General features: G+C 36.0%; 1 protein-coding gene across 6 annotated transcripts; it reads left to right on the top strand.

Moving 5' to 3' along the window:
* Window positions 1-771: 771 nt before the first annotated feature.
* LOC121858588 (beta-glucuronidase-like) lies at window positions 772-20,180 on the top strand. 6 transcript variants are annotated; one of them, XM_042355079.1, is made up of 14 exons: window positions 772-870; window positions 1,362-1,583; window positions 2,042-2,130; window positions 2,889-2,982; window positions 3,311-3,486; window positions 3,776-3,918; window positions 4,972-5,183; window positions 5,369-5,512; window positions 5,689-5,861; window positions 6,352-6,495; window positions 12,876-12,960; window positions 15,127-15,303; window positions 16,211-16,349; window positions 19,516-20,180. In XM_042355079.1, the coding sequence occupies exons 1-14, from the start codon at window positions 805-807 to the stop codon at window positions 19,689-19,691; spliced, it is 2,040 nt and encodes a 679-aa protein (XP_042211013.1). In that variant the 5' UTR covers window positions 772-804; the 3' UTR covers window positions 19,692-20,180. The 6 variants fall into 6 exon arrangements, with proteins under 6 accessions (XP_042211013.1, XP_042211015.1, XP_042211012.1 ...); XM_042355081.1 differs by lacking the exon at window positions 19,516-20,180 and adding an exon at window positions 17,117-18,056; XM_042355078.1 differs by lacking the exon at window positions 12,876-12,960 and adding an exon at window positions 11,486-11,570 and having other exon boundaries at window positions 773-870.
* Window positions 20,181-23,314: the final 3,134 nt, after the last annotated feature.

The following is a 23,314-nucleotide window of genomic DNA, read 5'->3' as shown; positions in this document are numbered from 1 at the left end:
GGACTAGGCGGATATCTGGGGCTGCAGTAGGAGACAGGTACTACACTATTGTCTCTCACACAGTTCAGAGACGGTGTGTAACTTGCTGATATACGTTATCTACACAAATATGGCGAAGCTGAACGATAAATAAAATTTGGAAGCAAAACGTTGTTTGTCAGATGTAAACATGACAAATATTTATTTAAAACAGAGCGGTGTATGTGTTTGAAATTACCTCTTATAATGTACTATAATATCTAAAAGATACAGCTGTAACAGTAGCTTCACGCCTCAAATTCATTTTCAAGGAATGTTTGGTTTTAGGAGCATTATGGAGATATTTCAATATATTCAATGAAGCTCTTGTAATTATCCTAATTTGTATTATCTCGCTCTTTTTGCAATGTTTGTTATGAACTATGCTCGCGTTGTCTTTGTGCATGACAACAGGGTACAGTATCAGTTAAAAGGAAGGCGACTGAAGTATTCCCCTCCATCCCTTCCCTCTCAGGTAGGGGGAGGCAACAGGGGCGGATCCCAAGATTATCAGATAGGGAGGAGAGAAGAGGAGGATGACTGTTGTTGTTAAGTGTCGAGGACCACAGCATTCTGGAGTACTTTAGGAGAAGCCGATAACTTAGTTTTTGGTGGTGGAATTGAACTTTCCCAAATAAATAGGATAGGTGGAGTGTATTCTTCACGCCAACACTAAAGATATTTCTCTTGTCCAATATAAGCTGGGGGCTAATCATTAGAGTATCTATCGGCTGTACATTAATGTATCTATTATGTACGATATCTGTGGAGAAGTTGTCGTACTGCATGACAGCATCGTGTTTAAATAACCGGCCGGCAGCAAACGTCCAGGACAAACAGTGTGGTGGAGGGGTGAGTGACAGGTACTCTAAATTAATATGTGAGACGCCCCTATGTTATTTCAGTATGTATCACAGTGTTGAATGTGCATTTAAGAGTATGATGTAATATGTGAGATGGAGTCCTTAAAGCAAGATATATATTGTATTCTCAAAACATGAATGGTAAATGTTGGTTGAGTTTTTTTCAGATTTTAGAGCTGCAGGTTTATATTTAAAGGCATAGACATACACGAAAGGTTAATTCAGTGTTCCCAAGAGATACTTATAGAGGTACCATATGGCACTGAACTCTAGGTTAGCTTTATACTCCACCTAGGGTTAACTTAAGCTATACTCCACCTAGGGTTAACTTAAGCCTGTAAGTGATAGAAGCTGTGTGAGCTCTGACAGGACCTTAATGTTGTAAGACTATAGAAGGTCAAGGAGAGGTTTGTCACTTAATTGTTATTTTCTGTATAGGATGGAGTAAATAGTTTGTTTCAACTCCGGTTTTAATTTCAGAATACTGTAGAAATGGAGACTTATATCACCATTGCTATAGGCCTCCTGACCGTGGTGTTGGGGACTCAGTGTGCAGACAATACCTGGGGAGGCCTCTACCCACGGGAGTCAGAGTCTCGTGAGGTTCGTTCTCTGGATGGCTTGTGGAACTTCCGTTTGGCTCCTCTTGAGGACCCCGAGAAAGGCTTTAGGGAAGAGTGGTACGCTCAGCCCCTGCGGAAGGTATGTATTTTATTTTTCAGCAGGTTTTTAGAAGTGGTAAGGCAACTTGTTTACTTAATATATATCTGATGTATGAATTTAATTATTCAATACAAAGTGGTTATTTGACCGGCTTTCCTGGCCGAATAACCATTGGCTATTTGACCGGGATCTGTGGGGATTGTGTGTGATTTTACTATGATTTTAATGGATTCTGGTCAGGATGGCTGTGGGCATTACAATAGTTATTACACTGATATTCAAATGCTCAATGCTTAAGCACTGTCTTCTTTAATTGTCTTCTAATACAATACCCCAAAATGTCCCAGTTCCTTTGAATAAACGTAATTCACAAAACCTTTACTCTGTTTACTCACCTTTTAAACCAGTGAATATAAGTTTAGAAAAGTTAATAATTGTTTCCAGAGCCTTAGGGTACAGTAGAAACTTTTGACATGTGTTGTTGTGGACCATTATAGACTGGTGCAGTGATCTCCATGCCAGTTCCCAGCAGCTACAATGATGTGACGCAGGACAAGGCTCTCCGTGACCACATTGGCTGGGCTTGGTGGGTCAACACTACAATAATCTTTTATATCTTTTTTACAAATACACAGGTGGGGATTTGTTTTTTTAAATTCATATATTAACGGTACGTACTTTACAATAAAATGAATTTCATAGTAACATTAATGGGGCTCACAGTTTACACTGTGTTTGAAGAAAACTTTCATTAGTGTTGAAACTGTATTCTAAAAAAAATATTGTCAACCTATACTGTATTTGTGATCATAAATTCTCATAGAAATTTTTTTTATTTTGTTACTGTTGAAGTAATAATTTAATCATTGTTGTAGCTGTTAATTTGGAATTTTGTGCAAAATTTTGTGAAATTTATGGTCCAGTTGTGGAAAAATCTTAGTGAAATTCATAAATAACTCGTTGTTAAACATAATCACTACCCGGTAACATTCAAATGTAAAAAAATGTCAGACTACATGAAGATTGGGAACACCAACTTATTTCACCCGATGATTAAACACTTTAATGCTAAATGTGGGGTTAGGTTAAGTTAGTGTTCAGTTTAAATTGTTTAGTGAAATAAATGGAATTTCATAATCTTCAGGAGATCCAAAATGTCTTATATTAGTCACATAACTAAATTAGATGAAACCTAGATCTTTCTTACCATCCTTTCTATTAGGGAGATTTTCTGTAACAACCTTGTGTAGTTTCATTATAATACATTATCTTGTATAATTATTTTATAATATTGATTTACAGTTTAAACTTTTGTGACAGTATTTGGAAACATTCTTTTGTCAGGTACGACCGCACATTCTACGTACCAACAAGGTGGCAGGAAGATAAGCAGAGAGTAGTGCTGCGTCTGGGGTCTGCTCATTATAACTCAATTATTGTGAGTATATTCTGTCCTATTTATGTTTGCATTTTGGTGAAGTAGTTCTGGAATACTTGCTGTACTGGAATTTAATGCTTCTTCCTAATGTTTCATTTTAAAAATTCAAGTAGTGTTTACAGTAGGAACAAACTTGATATGGATTTTAAAGATGAGACTTTCATATTTGACATGTATAGAGGTAAGGGCCGGTATAGTTTACTCTAAATGCAATAGGGAGGGAAATGATTATACACTTAATAAGTCTCGTGGCTCAACACTGTACCGGTGCTCTAGTATGACCATCACTTGCAGGAGAGAAGACGTTAATAAAGCAAATTATTTCCAGTACCTCAATGGTGTGGCTGTGACATCGCATGAAGGAGGTCACCTGCCCATCATGTCTGAGATAACATCAGGTCTGGTGTATGGACAAGAGAACCTTGTTACGGTTGCCATTAATAACACCCTCACACCTGAAACCATCCCTCAGGGTAGCATTACATATCATGATGACCTAACAAGGTAAGGAATTTGATAAGTTTAGGATTGTATAGCAAGAAATATTTACGTAGAAACCTTATGAGTGCATAGCTAAAACCTCAATATAAGTTTCTTTTTGCCGACTCCTATTACCATTTAGTGAGAGCACCGTTTAGACTGCTGAAAGAGCTGCCTTCGGATTAATCTTTGACTGGAGAGAATTTTTGTTGATGGGGGATTTATCCACTCGTGACACATCCAATTCTGGGACAAATATACATAGTTTTGAAGGAGTAAATTTTAAGAGTTTTCTCAATCTCTATTCCACCAGATACCCACCGGGCTACTTCACACAGTCATACAACTTTGACTTCACAAACTACGCTGGTCTGCACCGTCCTGTTTATGTTTACACGACGCCACGGACATATATTGAGGATATCTTTGTGACCACAGACATAAGTGGAACAGACGGTAGGTGTATAAGGTATGGATTAGTACGAGAAAGTTAATTGAATATGATGTTATTTTCTTTGGCTTATACTATCTTGTGAAGATTCATGTATGCATATGTTCCACCTCATTGAGTAGTAAATAAAGTTAGAAATATAGGACTACCAGGAGGTGGACAAAAATATAGAGACAAGTAAGAAGTAGACTGAAGGAAGGTTTTTAGTAAGAACTCAACTTCCTGTCCTAATATGAAATGAAAGGAAATGTTTATGAGTCATTATTGGAAGTTACATGTTCCTTGTGTTTCAATTTTATGCTTTTGGGGAGGGGGAAATTGTGAGTCTCTGTTTAGTATGAAGAATGTTCAAATATCCAGTACAAGTATGTGATAAGTACAGTAGAGGCAGTGTATTCCTCTGTATACAAACTTTTTTGTATCTGAAATTTCACGTTAACGATATAGACAAATTAGTGACTCATTAATAAGCGTCCTAATCAATTATCATGTTTACAAAATCCCACTCGAGTATGAAGTGAACAGCGTAAGAGGCACACACACCAATATATTACTCACCAGCACATTATTTCTTATTTGGTCTGAATTATTATTTTGTTTTCTGTGTTTAATACTTTTAATATTTATAATGACTTTTTTTTCTTTTAATGGGATTCGCCTGTTTTAAGTCTAGGAGAAGAGTTGGGAAGATTGCCTAGAATGCAACCCCAAATTTTCCCTTTAAATTGATGGGAGACGCCTTGCTGATTCACAAGGTTTTCGTATCTTAGAGTTACTATATGACTTGTTGATTATCTTACCTAGACTCTGTAGTTGTGTGTCATCTTGATGGATGTGGATTAAGACTAATAGATATATTTCAAGTGGGCTAATTCAGTCCCATGTAGGTGGCATGATAATGAGATTGGCAGATGGACTGTCAGATAGGTGGATAGACTGAGAAACACTTGCTAGATTGACTGACAGATAGATAAACTGAGAAACAAATTATGAATCTGAAGAATTGACAATCAACTGCACGAGGTCAAACTGTATCTCATTCTCCCTCTCCTGCTCAGGCATCATCTCTTATGACATTATAACTGCCACCACTAAGATAGGACCCAAGCGTCTGAATGATGCTCCCGGCTGCTCCATGAAGGTGCTGGACAAGGACGGAAGCCACGTTACGAGTGCCATAGGTTGTCAAGGCTCTATTATGATATCTAATGCCAGTCTGTGGTGGCCCTACCTCATGTCAGAGGACCCAGGATACCTGTACACACTTAAGGTAAGTTTTCACTGTCGTGTGTTAAGTTCGGGAGGGGGGGATTGTAGGTTGATGACTCATAGTTGTGAACTTGTCTTATGATCTTATCAACATATTTTAAGATGAGTTGGATAATTTAAGTGATTACCACATCGCCTTCATAAAACAGCTTTCTTCACTCCTGTACTTCTAAACTTTCGCCTTAGGTGGCTGTGTCAGACACCGAGGGCATTTTAGACGTATACCCGCAGAAAGTGGGTATTCGCACCATCGGTTGGAACTCCACTACACTCACCATCAACAACAAGCCAGTGTATCTCCGAGGCTGTGGCAAACATGAAGATGCTGATGTGAGTAAAGGATGAGAGATGTAAATATTGATACCCATTATTGAGAAGTCCATTACTGGGAATTTCCTTTAGTGAGAAGTCCATTATTGGGAATTTCCTTTGAGAAATCTGTTATTGAGAGGATTATCCTGTAGTTGAATTATACATAGAAATTATATAATTAATTGATATTCCAGATTCGGGGGAAGGGAGTAGACTATCCTCTTATTGTTAAGGACTTCAGTCTACTGAAGTGGCTGGGGGCCAACAGCTTCCGCACCTCCCACTACCCCTACGCTGAGGAGATCATGGATATGGCCGACCAAGAGGGAATTATGGTTGTTGACGAGTGTCCAGCTATTGGCCTCAGGTACACTTCACAGGGTATATCGATCTCGTCTGTAACTATTTAGAAATATTATAGAAATTTCTATGTTCATTAATATCAATGTTATTACCTTTTCAAATTGGTATGATTGATCGTATTATTGTTAAGTTTGAAACACTGGTGTTATTATTATGATATTGGACTGTTGTTATTCTCACTCATTTTGTTTTCTGTATATTAAAATGGTTCTGCACAGTGTTACTATGATAAACTTATGAATTTAAGAATATGTGAAACATAGTATGTAAAATGTAAAGAATTCTAGAAGTATTTGTTAATGTCTAATGTGTCAGATGCAGCCAAAACAACCTGTGTTTAGGCTTGGACCTGTGGGACCTTCGAGATAGCTCCCAAAGGCACTAACCCTTGACATTTCTTAATGTACCAGAGTTTGTTGTCAGGGTGATCTGATGTGATTCTGACAAGTCAAGTTTTATTACGACTCTTATTATTATTCTGTTTGACATTTCAGTGGTTTTGGTGAGACTCTGATGAACAAGCACATATCTGTGATGGAAGAGCTGGTGCATCGTGACAGAAACCGTCCCAGTGTGATCATGTGGAGTGTTGGTAATGAACCAAGATCAGACCAGGCAGCTGCCAAGGACTACTTCAGGTCAGGAAAAACAAATTGATTTTGAAATTTTGCTTGACATTATTGTAGTAAACAAACTAATTCAGTAAATAGAGAATTAATTCTTAAGAGTGTAGTACTGTACTGTACTCTAGTTAGTCAGTGCTTCAGGAGGATATTGTATAAAGAAAGTAAAGCACTACCTTGGGAAAAGTAAAAAGGTTGACTTCTCTTTTACTGATGGGTCTTCAACTCTGGACGAACACACGTGATGTCGTTTAAGATTCAACGTTTTACTGTGGATCTATTTTTATTCTACAATGCTATCTTAACTCTTTGATGATGATAGTTTAACCCTCTGATGGCGATGACTTAACCCTTCAGGGCTCAAAGGGTTAATGTGTCCTCCGAGTAATGTATCTGAACCCAAACAAAGCCACTGTGATGAACAACCAGTGATGAGAAGATGGTAGCAGACTATGACATCTACCTGCCATGGCTATTACTGTGCTGTTTCAACAAGTTATCCATAATTCATTCGACTAAAACTATTTCTTCTGAGCTAATTTGACTTTCTTGATCTTTTGTTGGTGAAGTTAACATCTTATACTTCATCCCATTGTAGTGTTTTTACAAGTGACAAGGATCACTACTAGAAGTTAAACTGTGCCTTAGTATTTTTCTCTTTAATGATAAATAGTTAGAAGATAGTTTTTAACTTTAGTATTAACAAGGTACTAATTAACTCAGTTGTTTAGTTATATAAATTGTAGGAACTTAACATTAATCTAAAGTCTTACTAAATTCTGCTATGTGTTTACTGACTACAGTCATGCGCCGGTTAACGTCCTAGATACGTTCTTGGAAACGTGATGTTAACCGAAATGGACGTTGTCCGATCATCACATAAACTTTTTATTTATACTTGTGTATGTGGAATACTATATACGTACATATACACTTTTACTCTTAAATCACTACTGTAATGTGATACAGGTGATTAATTTTTATCTCGTGATTAATTTTTATCTCTTGTGCAAAATACATGACGTTTATATTAAAATTATTCACTGTTTCACAAGGATTCCAGCAACGCCAAGCAGATGGGGGAGAGAGAGGGTGGGAGCGAGGAGGGGGCGTGGGGGGAGTGGAGGTAGTACGTTTGACAGTTGGCACGGGCCCAGGTCTAATGCGTGTATATTTATCAGTTCTTAGGTGACTAAGCGTCTCTCTTATAAAAAGCCAGTGAAATGACCTGGGTGAATATAATTAACAGCTGGGATTCTTGTAACATACTGATTAATTTGAATATAAACATGCTATAATTTGCACTAGACAAACAATTTTAGTGCCGTAATCAAATTAGTACATGTGCACTCGAGCTTTGCATTGACGTCATTTATTTCTATTACGTTTCTTTTAGTATGGTGTGTGCATGTAAATGGATGAAAATAAATGAAGAAACTTATGTAAATCTACCCAAAAATACAGTTGAAAAACTTTTTATAAAATGTACTACAGTATTGTACACTAATGTACTACATATTTTATATCTTGAGCAAAATATATGATGCTTATATTCAAATTAATCTGTCTTGCAAGGATTTCAGCAATGCAAATTATATTATCCTAACTTTAGTCTGAGATATTATATAAAATGAACAAAGAAATCGCCAATCTTTTATCTTGGAACACGAGGGTGGTGGGAAGATGGGGGGTGAGGCGACAGAATGTCTGCCGTTTGTTTGTTTATTTATTTGAGATAAGATTTGACAGTTGGCGCTGAAGGCCTGCCTGCATGTTTATTTATCATTACTTAAGGGTGACTAAGCTCTTCTCATAATTTGCCACCCAAATGACCTGGGTGAATATAACTTACATTGGAGGGATTCTTGTAAGATAGTAATTTATTTGAATACCTGTATAAACAAGCTATATTTGCAATAGACATAACAATTTTAGTACCATAATCATTTAGTACATGTACAATACAGGTTTGCACTTGGGTCCATTGTTACTGTACAATATTGACTAAATTCACTAGATAACGTACGCCTGGCCGCACAATCTATAAGAATACGCGATGCATACGTGACTGCCTGCTTTAGGTCCATTTCGGTTCGCTAGTTCCCATTATTTGAATGTTTTTTTTTTTCAATTTAAATTTTAATTGTTTATTCCTTGATAGAGGAAGCGGGATCCTAGTGCTGTCACTTGGTACCCCTGTACCATAACACCAGAAGCAACTGGCCAGTGTCACAAGTATATACAGTACAGTCATCCCTTGGTTATCGCGCCTAATTGGGACCCTGCCGATAATGAAAGTACAGAATCTATGGGATTTATTCTAATTGGTTCAGGCACCCAAGACCCAACCCCAAGTTTCCCATTTTACGACCATTTAGACCCACTAAATATATATTTTGTGTTATGGTAAATATCATAAACACACATAGGCATGGCTAGGTTTATTACAAAGTGATGAAAAGGGTACGCTTAATACTGTAGTCCACAATACATGTAGCTATGCTTTTTTTATTTGGTCCCCCGTCATACAAGTCCGTTTTCTCTCACATCAGGATGCCTGAGTCCTCCGTTTTCTCTCTTAATCATAGAGTGCACCAGAAACTTTACTATTTTTAGTAATGCCACAGAATTTGAAATTGCAACCCCCATTGCAACTGGGGTTGCAATTGTTGAGGCAACTAGATATGTCTGATTACAGCAAATGTGTTATTGTCAATGTGTAGGTGAAAGATTTTATCCTCAATAGATGTAGGTTAACATTTCACCTGTAGGCAAATGCTTAAAAAAAGCCTAAGTAAGGAAGCATATTCCTTTAACACATAATATCTGACCAGTATGGGGAGGATCATCGTGTCTCCGTCAGGGGGTCGTGGAGTGGTGGTCCAGCAGGCGTCACTTTTTTTTTGGGGGGGGGGGTGGCACTGACGTATATGCAATCGGACGTTGTTCGGTCGGACGTTAACCGGCGCATGACTGTATTTGTGTCTTGAAGTTTGTGCCAATTTTAGTGTTTTCTGTATAACATGTGAAACTTGATAAAGATAATGTTAAAATATATCATCCAGGAGCACAAACATTTCCTACTAAGTTACAATTTTACAGCACAAGGAAGAGTAGTTCATGTGGATGTAAAATGTCCGCTAGTATGTCAAGTAAAATAGTGAGATTCATCCTTATAATTTGTCTTTCAGCATCTAGCTAATAGAGTGAGTTGATGTTTTGAGGATATTTATGAGTTTTCTTGGTTAACTTTAATTAATTTTACTTGAAAATTTATTTGCAGAAATGTCGTTACTGCTACCAAGTATTTAGATCCAACACGTCCGGTAACATGCGTTTTGAACATGCCCAAGGGTATCGACGTAGCCGAATGTAAAGTGTTAACTCTGGCCTTTATGGGAGGTTAAGGGTGGTAGATGTTATGGGTGGTAGAGGTTAAGGGTGGGAAATGTTAAGGGTGGTAGATGTTAAGGGTGGTAGAAATTAAGGGTGGTAGATGTTAAGGGTGGTAAATGTTAAGGGTGGTAAATGTTAAGGGTGGTAGATGTTAAGGGTGGTAGAAGTTAAGGGTGGTAAATGTTAAGGGTGGTAGAAGTTAAGGGTGGTAAATGTTAAGGGTGGTAGAAGTTAAGGGTGGTAGAAGTTAAGGGTGTTAGAGGTTAAGGGTGGTAGATGTTAAGGGTGGTAAATGTTAAGGGTGGGAAATGTAAAGGGTGGTAGAGGTTAAGGGTGGTAGAGGTTAAGGGTGGTAAATGTTAAGGGTGGTAGAAGTTAAGGGTGGTAGAGGTTAAGGGTGGTAAATGTTAAGGGTGGGAAATGTAAAGGGTGGTAGAGGTTAAGGGTGGTAGAGGTTAAGGGTGGTAGATGTTAAGGGTGGTAGAGGTTAAGGGTGGTAGAAGTTAAGGGTAGTAAAAGATCCTGATTAGTGGAGGGATCTTACTGTGTGGGCTTATTGTTTGCTTTCAGAAATAATGTTGCTTACTTTACCACTGTGTTTTATGGTAATACCCTTTCGATTATATCTCCCAAAGGTTATAGAAAATGATAAGTTAGTATGAAGATAATTTTTGAGGCAGAACGTGCAGGAAAAGATGTACAGTACCTCAGTTTTAGCCTCTTGATGTGCTAGAGATCTAACTCGGGCTGTAGTAAGATGCTTGTATAATGAATAATACCTCGACAACCTTACCTGTTGTTAGGGTTGAGTTGTGTGTACAGTATATGTCACATTTTAAAGGTTTTCTTTTTTTTTCTCCATAAATATCCTTAAGATATGCTAAATGTTTTACCTTGTATGTTCTATTAGTGTTTTCCTGTGTTATCTCATCTGCCCTAATTTTCCTGTGTTATCTCATCTGCCCTAATTTTCCTGTGTTATCTCATCTGCCCTAATTTGAGGTAAATCACTCATTTCTTTTCCTGCACACACACAGTGGGGTAAAGATAAGTATCAATATTGTCAATGATCCTTATTTCCTTTTTAACGTTATGAATAAAAGTTATGAAAATAAAAGGTGAAAAGTTTCAGGGGTTCAAATCTTAATGCAGGTAATAGACGACTTCTTGTTGGGAGAAATTATCCCTTAATTATTCCTTTGTTGACTACCTGTGATGTTCCGTTGTTTACACCATCAATCAATCATAGTACTGTACCATCCTTATACTGTATCTGAGGATTGGCAACCACAGTTCTCCACACTACAGTATACTGTACACTAATGATAAGGATGACACTAATTATTTTAGGTAAAACGAATTTGGCTCCCAGATGTCAGTTTCCTATTTATATATTTTCTCAGTAACACTCGAGTTGAAATTTCAAGTACCCGGTAATTTGATTGTCTGTCGACTTTGAGTTAAGTCTGGGGTCCCTCTTCATCACTTTCTCTACAAATCACAGTGGTTGAAATTCCAACATTTCCTTGACACAGTATAATGAGGGGCAACTGTTGAAAAGTTTAGTAATAAAGAATTATATTTTAAAAAAAGGGGAATCTATTTACAGCAATGTGGTAAATGCTACAAAAGATGCCGATGGAACCAGACCTGTTACTTGTGTTCTGTCATATGACAAGAAGACGGAATTTGCTGTATGTAAATTGAATTTTATTTATTTGCTTCTTAGGTTTTATTTAGGTGGTAATTGTCTTGTATTCTGTTATTATAAGTGTGGTTATGTGTTCACTATATTGTACTGCTGTGTTGTGGTTTGTTCATTTAAGTATTTGGTTAAACTTCAATGTTTTGATTTTGAAAGTGGACCCAGAGAATATCTGTTGCCAGGACCAAGTCTTCCACACTGTTGGTTTCAAGAGGTTTTCAGTATTTGTATGAAAATTACATTCTTATATGGAATTGCTGATTGAGGTGTGTTCCATCAGTTAGTCAACATTGTTTTATATCATCATCATCAATGCTCTATGGTTATTTTCCATGCTTGCACGGGTTAGTACTGTACAGTATTGTCTTGTGTTCCATGTTGTACACAAGATGGCAAATACAGAATCATCCTGAAGACTTTTATCATCAGTTGTATGCATGTTAACAAAGACTGACCTAGACCATTGAGTGTTCACCTGTCTATCATAATTGTGAAACTAAATGGAGTGGACCAGGCACACCAAGCCTGAATAAATAATAAGATATTATATATTTGGAAATTAATACTGTATGTCCATTGTGCTTATTTGTTTAATACCTATTGTACTGTACGTACTCACTGTGTGAACAAATTTGAGTCATTAGAACATGGCCATTTATTTTATAAAATTGATCTTCAGATTAGTTGTAGCGGCCACTCGTGCTGCGGACGCTACCCGGCCGGTGACGTGTGTCCTGAATCAGGGCTTACTTGAGTTTGCTGTAGGTTGTGTGAATCAAGTTGGTCATTTAGTTCGGATTACTGTCAGATTAACTTTTTGCGAAGACCTCAACTGAATGGATGACACACATAAGTTGATTGGTTTGTGTGTACACTGTTGGCTTTGTGTAATGTTAGAGCTCTCCTCTTGCTTTCACACATTTTCTATCTGAGCGACATAGTTAATTATTAGTTTGTTCTTGCACAGATTTGTTAATTCATACTGACAATAGCCGATTTGTGTGTACTTAAGATAACTTATGTGTAGATTGTTGGATTACAGGGAAGGTACAGGTGTGTGCGTGCGTGCATGCATGCGTGTGTGTGTGTTTTTTTTTTTTTTTTGTAAGTGTACAGTAGCTGCCCATCTGTGATTACATATTTTTTTTAAGTTGGACAACTGTATATAACTTTGTATTCAATTCTCGTCCAAGCTTTCAGACTGAGGCAATTATATCTTAACGGACTCATTTAAAGTCTGTAACATCTTCGTGATGCCAGTAAAAACTTCAGCTCATCTCTTCTATTCCTCCAGAAAAGTTGTAGCTGCTACCAAAGCCGAAGATTCCTCCCGGCCTGTAACATGTGTGCTTAATCGGCCAAAATACAAAGAATACGCTGTATGTCTACTTGAGTGTTTGTCTGTACACTGGTTGCTGTGTGACTGTGGTGTTGTTATGCATGTGGATGACAAGTAAAGTTATTACAGGAATTGGCTTCTCAGATGCTTGAAGTATGCACAGTAGGATTTAGATGCTAAGGTGCTTTTGTTTTGTATGATATGTTTACTACATGTTTAAAGGTCAACTCTAAAGGAAATATATATGATACACATTAGTTTAAAGTGAAATTGAGTGACATATCATATAAGCATTTTGACGGCCTCTTGTCGCCATGAACTGATGTGACGAGAGTTGCTTAAATTTCTTGTCATTACTTTATCAGGAGAGTACAGTAGTTGTGTTTGTTTGTTTGTTTGTCTATAAATTTTCATACATTCAACTCCTCCTAAACAACTGGCTTGACTTTGCTGCAACTCTCCATAAATATGTGTTCATTGGTGAGCTTTTGTTATTGCATGAGACATTAGTAAAGATCTCACAAATGGATGACTTTACTAAAATGGAACAAATGTGTAACTCTATATACATTCAAAAATTTTCATTCAGTTGTCGTGAAACTTGAAAAATTACCACAGTATATCACGTTTTTGTCCATTTACAGTATTAATGTCCATTTACAGTATTAATGTCTACAATAACTATGAAAAAGAAATGGTTTAGAGTTGACCTTTATAAATGTAAGTAAGTGTAAGTTATGTAACACTGCTGTTCTCTTACGTGCTTTTGTTCCTTTACATATTTATGAGTGTAATAATATTTTATGTACAGTATAACAAATTATTAATACAAGGTTCTGAGCTTTAACTATTTGTTTAGTAAGTTGATTTTTTTTTCTATTATTTCTTTTATATAGGAACAGCTTTCTGGGAAGACAATTAATTTATGCTTTCTTTTTTAAATTCAGTTTGTGTTCAGGTTGTTTTATGAATTTTTTTTTCCGGCCCAAAAATTCACTTATACAAAAGTATCCAGTTGGGTCAAGAGTTGCCTGAGTCTGTATTAGAGGGGAGGAGAGGCAGGGGTAGGTCGAGGAGGGCATGGGGAGAGGTTGTAAGAAATGACATTAGACTTAAGCACCTGACAAGAAAGGCTTCAAGAGGGTCGAGTGGAAAATGGCCATGAAAGGTTAATGATGGTGGCTGTGATCCATTAATATCATAGAGTATAGGTCATGTATATATTCCATGAGAGTGATGATAATTCCCTCATCATCATTATTAAGTTTTATTGATGTCCTGTTAATAGGCTTTTCACCTGTTTCTAGTATTATACATTTACTGCCTTCTTACTATCACACACGCATATTGATCTGTCATGACATATATCTCTTGGTGGTGGATCAATCGTCATTACTTAACATATCTCAAAGATAGTGAGTGAGCCATCCTGTATGTGAAGCTCATGCTGTTGTTTATAGTTATAATGGATGCTGGTGAACTTGATCGTCGAGTACTACTGTGTGGTTTACAGGCAGCTGTACTTTTACTCAAAATATGTGGCATATAGTATTTAGATGAGACTTGTTTATAATAGTTTTATTATACAGGGTATGCATGAGTTTTCTGACCCATTTTGAATCTTTTAACCTCAAAAATTTTATAGATAGAACACACTGGTTTTCTTATTCTTGAAGAACAAGACTGATGCTACAGTTAAGTGAAGCATGAATTCTAATGTTGCTGTAAGAAGTTATATGGCATGTATTGGGGTAGGTAAGGTTGACTGTAGTGTGGGTGAAGGGTCATCCTATGCTTGTACAGTACAGTATGTTGTGGGTGCTCTTGTTGTTTAGAGGAATGAACCTTTCTTATATGTGTGTTAGTAAACTGTATTGTGTAGGTGATAGTGTAAGTTGAACTAAAATGGTCGTGTTGAGAACAAACTAATCTTTCACATAAGCTGTTGTTTACCTACATTTATTGAGAATATTAACAATCTAACCTGTATTAACCTAACATAGCCTTTTTAGATCCAGCTAAATCAAATCTGAACTGAAATTGTTTGAGATAAATTAAGTCATGCTGATTTTATGAAATATAAATTGTTTTTTAATTTAGGAGTTTACAGGTACAGTATTTCCAATATTTAATAAAATGACAGACATTACAAATTATCGGTGTTGATCAATTAGTACACTGTAATTAACATGATCTGACTCACTAGGGTAGCAGCCTGGACATTATCCTGGTGAACCGTTACTACTCCTGGTACAGTGACACGGGTCACTTGGAGATCATTAAGCTACAGACTGTCACTGAGTTCACTGAGTGGCATGAACTGCACAATAAACCTGTCATGATCTCAGAATATGGAGCTGGTTCAATGCCCGGCCTTCACACGGTTAGTTCACTACATGTTTTATTGTCTATTTCTTACAAGTTGTATGTACAGATGACATGACTTTTTTCCCTTGTTGTATTTTCCCCACTATGTTTGACTTTTCATTCAATGTTTTAATTAATGATTTTATGTTTTGGCTTTTGAAATGTTAAAAAGTGTGAAGAAGCTGAACTGAGAGAGATCTATCGCTGATTATTATTTTTTTAGTAGTTTTGTAGTGTTATTTTCCTTTTCCATACAATGTTTAGTTGAGGAAAGCGTTTATGAATATTTTACCGCACCTTATAAACACACTGCACCTCTGAATGATTAATAGGCATACTGGGATGTGTGAGTATGTGAAAGTGTACAAATGTTAGGAGGGAAAATTACCATAAGCCATTCTTCTTTCTCTGATAAAAGGTATTCCAAGTTCTGTATATGTAGTGACAGAAGGCAATATTGGGGCAGATCTGTAGTGTTACTGAATATTGATATAATATTTTGTTATCTAGGATGTGACATACTGTACTTGAAAATCGAATAAGATTGATATACTGTACTGTACTGTGTAGTGTAGTTGAAGAAGTGATAATACTACAGTATAGTACTTTGGTGAATTGATGAATTAAATAACTGATTCTGTATTAGTGAAGTAGTTTACCTTCATGGCAATTATCAAGGATTCAAAGATAGCTTTGTGTTATGTAAAAATATATTGGCAAGAATGGAATAGGTGTAGTAATACTTGTGGTGAATTTACTATATACCAGCGGATGTGTCGTGTAATGTGTGCCAGAACTGTGATACATCTGAAATCATCCATTGTTGTATATTAATTATAACGCTTGAAAATTAATATCTTTCTTTAATTGTTCGAGAAAGTGTTACAGTATAAGGAAGCCTCTGTGTAATTTCCTCCCCCCAGGACCCAGCATTCACATGGTCTGAGGAGTACCAGGCAGAGCTGATGTTGCAGAACTTCGAAGCGTTTGATGAACTCCGCAAGAAGGGATACTTTATTGGGGAAATGATTTGGAATTTTGCTGACTTTGCTACTCCACAAGGTAAGTAGAATAATAGATACAGGTATAATTTTTATTCATCCTGTTTGATTCAATTCTGGTAGATGATTATAATGTCTGCCAAAGGCTTAGATTAGTTTTACTGGTAAGTACAGTAGACGTATCATCCAGCAGACTTACCCTAGACCTACCTCGTGCCTACACTTCTTTATTTGTGTATATTTTTCTCCACAAACCGGATCATTGTGGGGTACTGTATAGGGTTCTGTGTTTACTCATCTTACTTATTATGCTTGTAACATTGGTCATCACCTATGTTGTTGTATTTGATGATTCATAAGAAAAAGTTCTTAAGTCATAAAGTTAATCACTCGCTTGTGTAATTTTTTAATGCTGATTTTTGGTGTTTTTCTCTTATTCTATATGAACTGTATACTAAAGTAAACCCATTTTGTGTTTTTATTTTGCCATTCATTTTTCACTGAGGTAACTGGTGTAGTATACAATACAGGTCTTAGGAAGATCTATGAGGTATCTGCCATGATTAACCGTGCTGCTGGACAACAAATATTTATTTAATTTTTTTTTTTTTTTAATTTAAGCATGATTTGTCATCACCTGAATGATGACTTCTACTTGAGTCCTCTTGATAATTTATATTTTATATTTCTGATAAATTATTTTGGTTTCCCTTAATCAGTAAATAAGAAGTTTTAAGCATGCTCTCCATTACAGTACAGTACAGTACTTTAATGAGTAAGTTAAAAGCATTTAGAAAGCTATTGAAATATGTTTTTCTGACACTGTAGGTTTTACACGTGTGGTCGGAAACAAGAAAGGAATTTTCTCCCGAAATCGCCAACCCAAAATGGCAGCTCACGTACTCCGTTTTCGTTACCACAAACTTGCTGAATCATCATTATTTGATGATGAGAATCTTCTCTGTTTTAGGAAATAGGAATTATGTTATTAGTACAGTACAGTGTACTGTAATTAATATGCCACTGAGCACTTCTAGCATTGTAGCCCATTTTTCTTTTATATAAGAAATTTAGGTTTTTAGTTGAATTAAGTACATACAGTACAGGACAGTACTGTATTACTAATTGAGAGTTATTCACTTTCCTTATTTTTAATATTTGTGTCACAGTACAGCACCATAAACTTAAACTGTAAAATCACCTTTTACTCGTCAGAACTTTGCATTTAAGTTAAGAATACCTTTACATCAGGTATGATAATGAATACAGTAACATCATCTTACAACAGTATGACAATACATTTTAAGAGTACTGTACTGTACTTCACCTTATTCGAAAAACCATTTTATTTATTGTTTAATTTTTAGGAAATATATCTGTTGCAGGAATTATGAATTGTATTTTCTGGAGTCCAGGATAATTATTGTTATTTTTGTACTGTGATTGTTTGCTTCATATAAAATGTGTGTTGAGCCTTATACTGTACTGTACTTTCTACTGTAATCCTATTTTCTAATTTTGAAATATTTTACTCTGTGTATGTGTGTGTATGGTCATCTATGCTGTGTGAATTTACCATATTCTATAGACATGTACATGGCCATAGATATGGTAGACAGTCACTTGTTTAATTTTGGATGCTCATATCACTGAGCACATAATTTGGCATCTGTACCGTTATTTTCTGTGATGTAATGGCATTTATTGATATTAATACTAAACCCTCTAAGGTATTATTAAACTGATAATAAAGAGGAATTACTGTACACTCTTAAATATTTGATTTACTTGGAATCTCCTGAGGAACAGAAGGTGTCATAGTATAGTCTTCCTGAGGCGATAAAGGCTGCCCATATAATTATCTGACACATTTTAAACTTTAAGAACTTTAAAAACAGTGCACATTGAGTTGTTTGTCGAGTCTAATAAAACTAGACTAATTTATCTTTTAATTTTTTTAGGGTTACATATTTCTATTAAGTTTTAAAATGGGTTAGGTGGTTTAAGGACAGTCATTGTACTCCTGCCCACATAAATATGTAAAGTGAAAATATTGTACTCTAGTTATTTACACTATTATTCTTGTATGGTTTAAGGAAAGAGTTCTAAACTAGTCCTCATCTATATACTGTACTGTGGTGATGATAAATCTTGATATTTTTAATGTTGGATAAGATAAACCATAGATGGCAAGTAATTAGCATTAGAAAATTCATTACAAGTTTTGAGATGTCATTGGGACATGTAATTATACGGTTATAAAACTGCGGATAACAGATCCTTAATCAGCATGTTCAGGAGTACATATTTTGAGATTTTGAACAAAATTGCCAAGATAAGAGTACAGTATGGCCGAAAACACTTTCTCTTAAAATTGAAATTTAATGTTTCTAAATAGTACTTGAGTACACCGAGGATAACACACAAACACTAAGGAGAGACCTTGATAAGCCCTAAAAAAAACAGGGTTGCTATTTTGTTGGTTTTAATAAGTTTTAAGTGTTTGTAGCCTTTTTATAAGTTTTTAATGTGCCATTAATCATAAACATTACATTCAGGATGGTTTAGCAATCATTTATACTATTTTCTATCTAAAAAAATCACTGTGTAAAGGCCACATTTAAAAAACACAAGCTTTGATCAGTCATAGGACTTGGCTGACTCTGGGACACATGACACTGCAGGATACATTGGGCCCTGGGTACCAACAGACCAGAGAACACAGCGGATCTTCAGCCATGATGGATTCTAGGGCACATTTGGTCCTGGTGGAGGTTTCATGTTTCCCGTGTTCTATTGTTTTTGCATATTGGTGGGCAGAGGGAGGAACCCTTACCCCATTGACTAAGGGTTTAGAGATAAAACAAGGACATCTACCAGACCAGTCACTTGTGGATCACAGTTGACAAGAGTATAAGAAAAGACATACTGTATATTATAACCATAGCGACCCCCGCTTAATTTATGTGATGATTGCACACCCTAATGCAAACCTAACCTCAGATAATCTAACCTACCTCCACCTCCCCCCTTTAGCATGAGAGTGTGCAGTCATCAGGTGAAACAGGCTGGTAGTCTTAGTCTTCATGAGATACAATTTATCTTAATAATATTATATTATATGAGATAGGATCTTGGGATCTTTTCAGAACTGATTTCTCAATCTGAATTACATAAAGTTAGGTTTTATTGACTGTTAACTGAATCCTCGTCCTCGCTCCTTCCAGAATACAACCGTCCTGGTGCATGTATGAAGGGTCTTTTTACTCGAGCTCGACAGCCTAAGCTAGCTGGGCATCTGATGCGAGTACATTACTGGTCACTCGCACAAAAGATTGATAACGTGACAGTTCCTGAGGGTGTAGGGAGGCTTGGGTCAGTTTATAATTGGAAAAACTTGTAATTGGTTACTTTTAATGTGGAGCAGCAGTGTGTAGAGCACAGGACTGTAGTCTGGTGTTGTCTTCACCTTCATCCACATTAGAGGTCAAAACTCCTGATTCATGAAAACACATTTGTAGCTGCTTGGAATCATATAATAGTAAAGCAATATGAATTTTATTAGGATTAAAAATTATGTTTGAAATATATGAACTTCCAGTAGCTTAGATAAGTGATTTGTTATTGATGCTAGTGATTGATAATTTTGTGCAAGTTTTGTGGAATAACCCCAAGAACAAATATGAATAATTCTTTTAATTTTGTATCTTACAATGTACCAAGGCAGGTAGATATCATATTATATAGTGCCTTACTTTAAATCTAGAAATAATAAGTGTGGGAAATGTGTGTAAAGCTTTGATGATGATGTTATTACTGTACTGTACTTCACCACACTTAATGTTCCTCATGGTACAGTATCTTGGTTAAATATTATTTCATCTTGCAGTTTTCTCAGTCTTGTGAAAAAAATCATTTCCAAATCCTAAAATCATTGTCAACAGTCATGTTAACTTCTACTCACTGAGAGTACTGTGATATACTTGTTGTTTACAGTTAACATGCAGGGAAAGATATTTTTTTGGATTGATATATATTTATGCAGTAAAATCGTTATACATGTTTACAATTGGTTCAGCATGTATATAGATAATGTAATTATACAGTGTACATGGATGGTGCTGGTATACTATACAATGTACAGTACCTAGACAATGCAGTTACTATACAAACAATGTACAGTTGCTTCCACATGAACATACCACTGCCTGGGAGTGTGTGAGGGCTCAGGTGCAAGATGTGGCAGCACATCTCCATAGTCAGGGTTGAAGGAATGGAAATGAAACAGTGAAATTTCCGTGTTTGCTTGGCCACACACCTATGGTGAAGAACACTTATCACATGGATGCTTTACTTGTGTATGTTCTGCAGCCATGACCGAGTGACTATGATTGAACTACAGGAACTGGCAAACAGGGTGATCCACTGTTTCCAGCCTGTGTTTATATCCAGTAGGGGAAAACCTTCAATGTTTTGTTATCTTGGTAATGTTCAGATATTAATTTTATTTTCACATTTCCTTTTACCAGTGTGAATGCTGAAACTGCATGATAGTTGTTCCTGTGGGTCTGTCATTTTGTAGATCTAAACCTGTGAGTATGATGACTCCTGTGTGTAGTGTGTGACTAGTACCTTGTGTGATGTTTCTGGAGTGACTAGTACCTGGTATAATGGTTTTATAGTGACTAGTACCTTGTGTGATGTTTCTGGAGTGACTAGTACCTGGTATAATGGTTTTATAGTGACTAGTACCTTGTGTGATGTTTCTGGAGTGACTAGTACCTGGTATGATGGTTTTATAGTGACTAGTACCTTGTGTGATGTTTCTGGAGTGACTAGTACCTGGTATGATGGTTTTACTAGGTGATGTTTCTGGAGTGACTAGTACCTGGTATAATGGTTTTATAGTGACTAGTACCTTGTGTGATGTTTCTGGAGTGACTAGTACCTGGTATAATGGTTTTATAGTGACTAGTACCTTGTGTGATGTTTCTGGAGTGACTAGTACCTGGTATGATGGTTTTATAGTGACTAGTACCTTGTGTGATGTTTCTGGAGTGACTAGTACCTGGTATAATGGTTTTATAGTGACTAGTACCTTGTGTGATGTTTCTGGAGTGACTAGTACCTGGTATAATGGTTTTATAGTGACTAGTACCTTGTGTGATGTTTCTGGAGTGACTAGTACCTGGTATGATGGTTTTATAGTGACTAGTACCTTGTGTGATGTTTCTGGAGTGACTAGTACCTGGTATAATGGTTTTATAGTGACTAGTACCTTGTGTGATGTTTCTGGAGTGACTAGTACCTGGTACTAGTACCTGGTATACCTGATGGTTTTATAGTGACTAGTACCTTGTGTGATGTTTCTGGAGTGACTAGTACCTGGTATGATGGTTTTATAGTGACTAGTACCTTGTGTGATGTTTCTGGAGTGACTAGTACCTGGTATGATGGTTTTATAGTGACTAGTACCTTGTGTGATGTTTCTGGAGTGACTAGTACCTGGTATGATGGTTTTATAGTGACTAGTACCTTGTGTGATGTTTCTGGAGTGACTAGTACCTGGTATAATGGTTTTATAGTGACTAGTACCTTGTGTGATGTTTCTGGAATGACTAGTACCTGGTATGATGGTTCTACAATTACTAGTACCTTGTGTGATGTTTCTAGAGTGACTAGTACCTGGTATAATGGTTTTATAGTGATATTTTTAGGTGAATACAACATCAATAATGTTACTGTTGTATTGGGACAGAAGACAGTATTTTTGTTAATTGTTTTTCAACTTGAACAAAAACTGAAAATGTTTCCATCTGTCATAAATGATGTTAGACATAAATTTAGAATACCATAAAGCATTTAAGAAAATCATTAAAATCAGAAATGTTTAATATAAAACTTGTAATAACGAACAAATAACTAGATTCACCAAAAAGTGTTGACCTCACAGAACAAGGAAACATAGTACTCTATTGAGATCTTAGAATTATAACTATTTTTAAGGACCCCAGTTGATTCATGATATGGGCTTGGACTCTACCTAAAGATTTAATTGTTTTAGGGAACTTTATAATAATTAATGTCTTCAAACTCCATATATACTGTACTGTAATTAGCATTTATGGTAATTAAAATTTTCAAACCACATATAATTACCATCTTCAAACCACATGTATTAAAATCTCTAAACCACACGTACAGTATATGAGGTTGGTTTATATTGTCATATCTTAGAGTTAGTCACTGGTTGTAACTTGTGATAATAATACAGTACATGAGGGACCGACTACTCAAGGGTGTGTTGTTGTTGAGAGTGACTTCCCTCAGTTGTGGTTGTGATTTATATACTTTGATCAATGAGCGTTGATTGCAGAATTATTATTTTTTTGTAGTACAGTGAGTTCTGCTATAACGCGTGTTTTGATAACGCGAATTTGCTGTAACGCGATTTATGAATTAGGAACGATATTTGTATAACGCGAATGCTTGTTTGCTATAACGCGATTTTTGATTACTATTTCTCCAATTTTGTGGTACGTATTAACTGTGAATATAGTAAAGAAGAATATCAACAAGAAGCGTTCTGGTGATAGAATTCCCGGTGATGATCGTAAAAGAAAGGATATAACACTTGAAGAGAAGATCAATTTTATCAACCTCAAAATCACCCTTCTCCCCCATCAAGTAAAGTGTTACATTTACTGTATGATTTCATTATTAGATATGAAGGTAACATTTATTTAGACTGCTATCCTTTGTGTTAGGCTAACTACTAAATTTTTTCGATTTCGAGTAATCTGCACCTAACCCTATTTTCTCCATAAGCCCTGTTATTTCTATTACGCGATTTTCTATAACACGATATTTTACAAGAACACAATTATCGCGTTATAGCAGAACTACCTGTATCTGATTTTGTAGATATTAGTGTCCTCAGTAGATATATTAAAAACATTCATTTTATTAACTATAATTTATTGCATTTTATACACATATATAAGTTTGTATTGATTAAAATTTAGA

The sequence above is a fragment of the Homarus americanus genome, unplaced genomic scaffold, assembly GCF_018991925.1.
Source record: "Homarus americanus isolate GMGI-L3 unplaced genomic scaffold, GMGI_Hamer_2.0 scaffold74, whole genome shotgun sequence".
Lineage (NCBI taxonomy): Eukaryota > Metazoa > Arthropoda > Malacostraca > Decapoda > Nephropidae > Homarus > Homarus americanus.
The sequence above is the reverse complement of the archived record's forward strand: the minus strand, read 5'-3'. Positions and strand labels throughout refer to the sequence as shown.

Coding starts and splice junctions, on each gene's coding strand:
- LOC121858588 (XM_042355079.1), top strand. CDS start 805: ATGACAGCATCGTGTTTAAATAACCGGCCGGCAGCAAACGTCCAGGAC. Junction 1,584..2,041: donor ACGCTCAGCCCCTGCGGAAG/GTATGTATTTTA, acceptor GGACCATTATAG/ACTGGTGCAGTGATCTCCAT. Junction 12,961..15,126: donor CAAAATACAAAGAATACGCT/GTATGTCTACTT, acceptor CTGACTCACTAG/GGTAGCAGCCTGGACATTAT.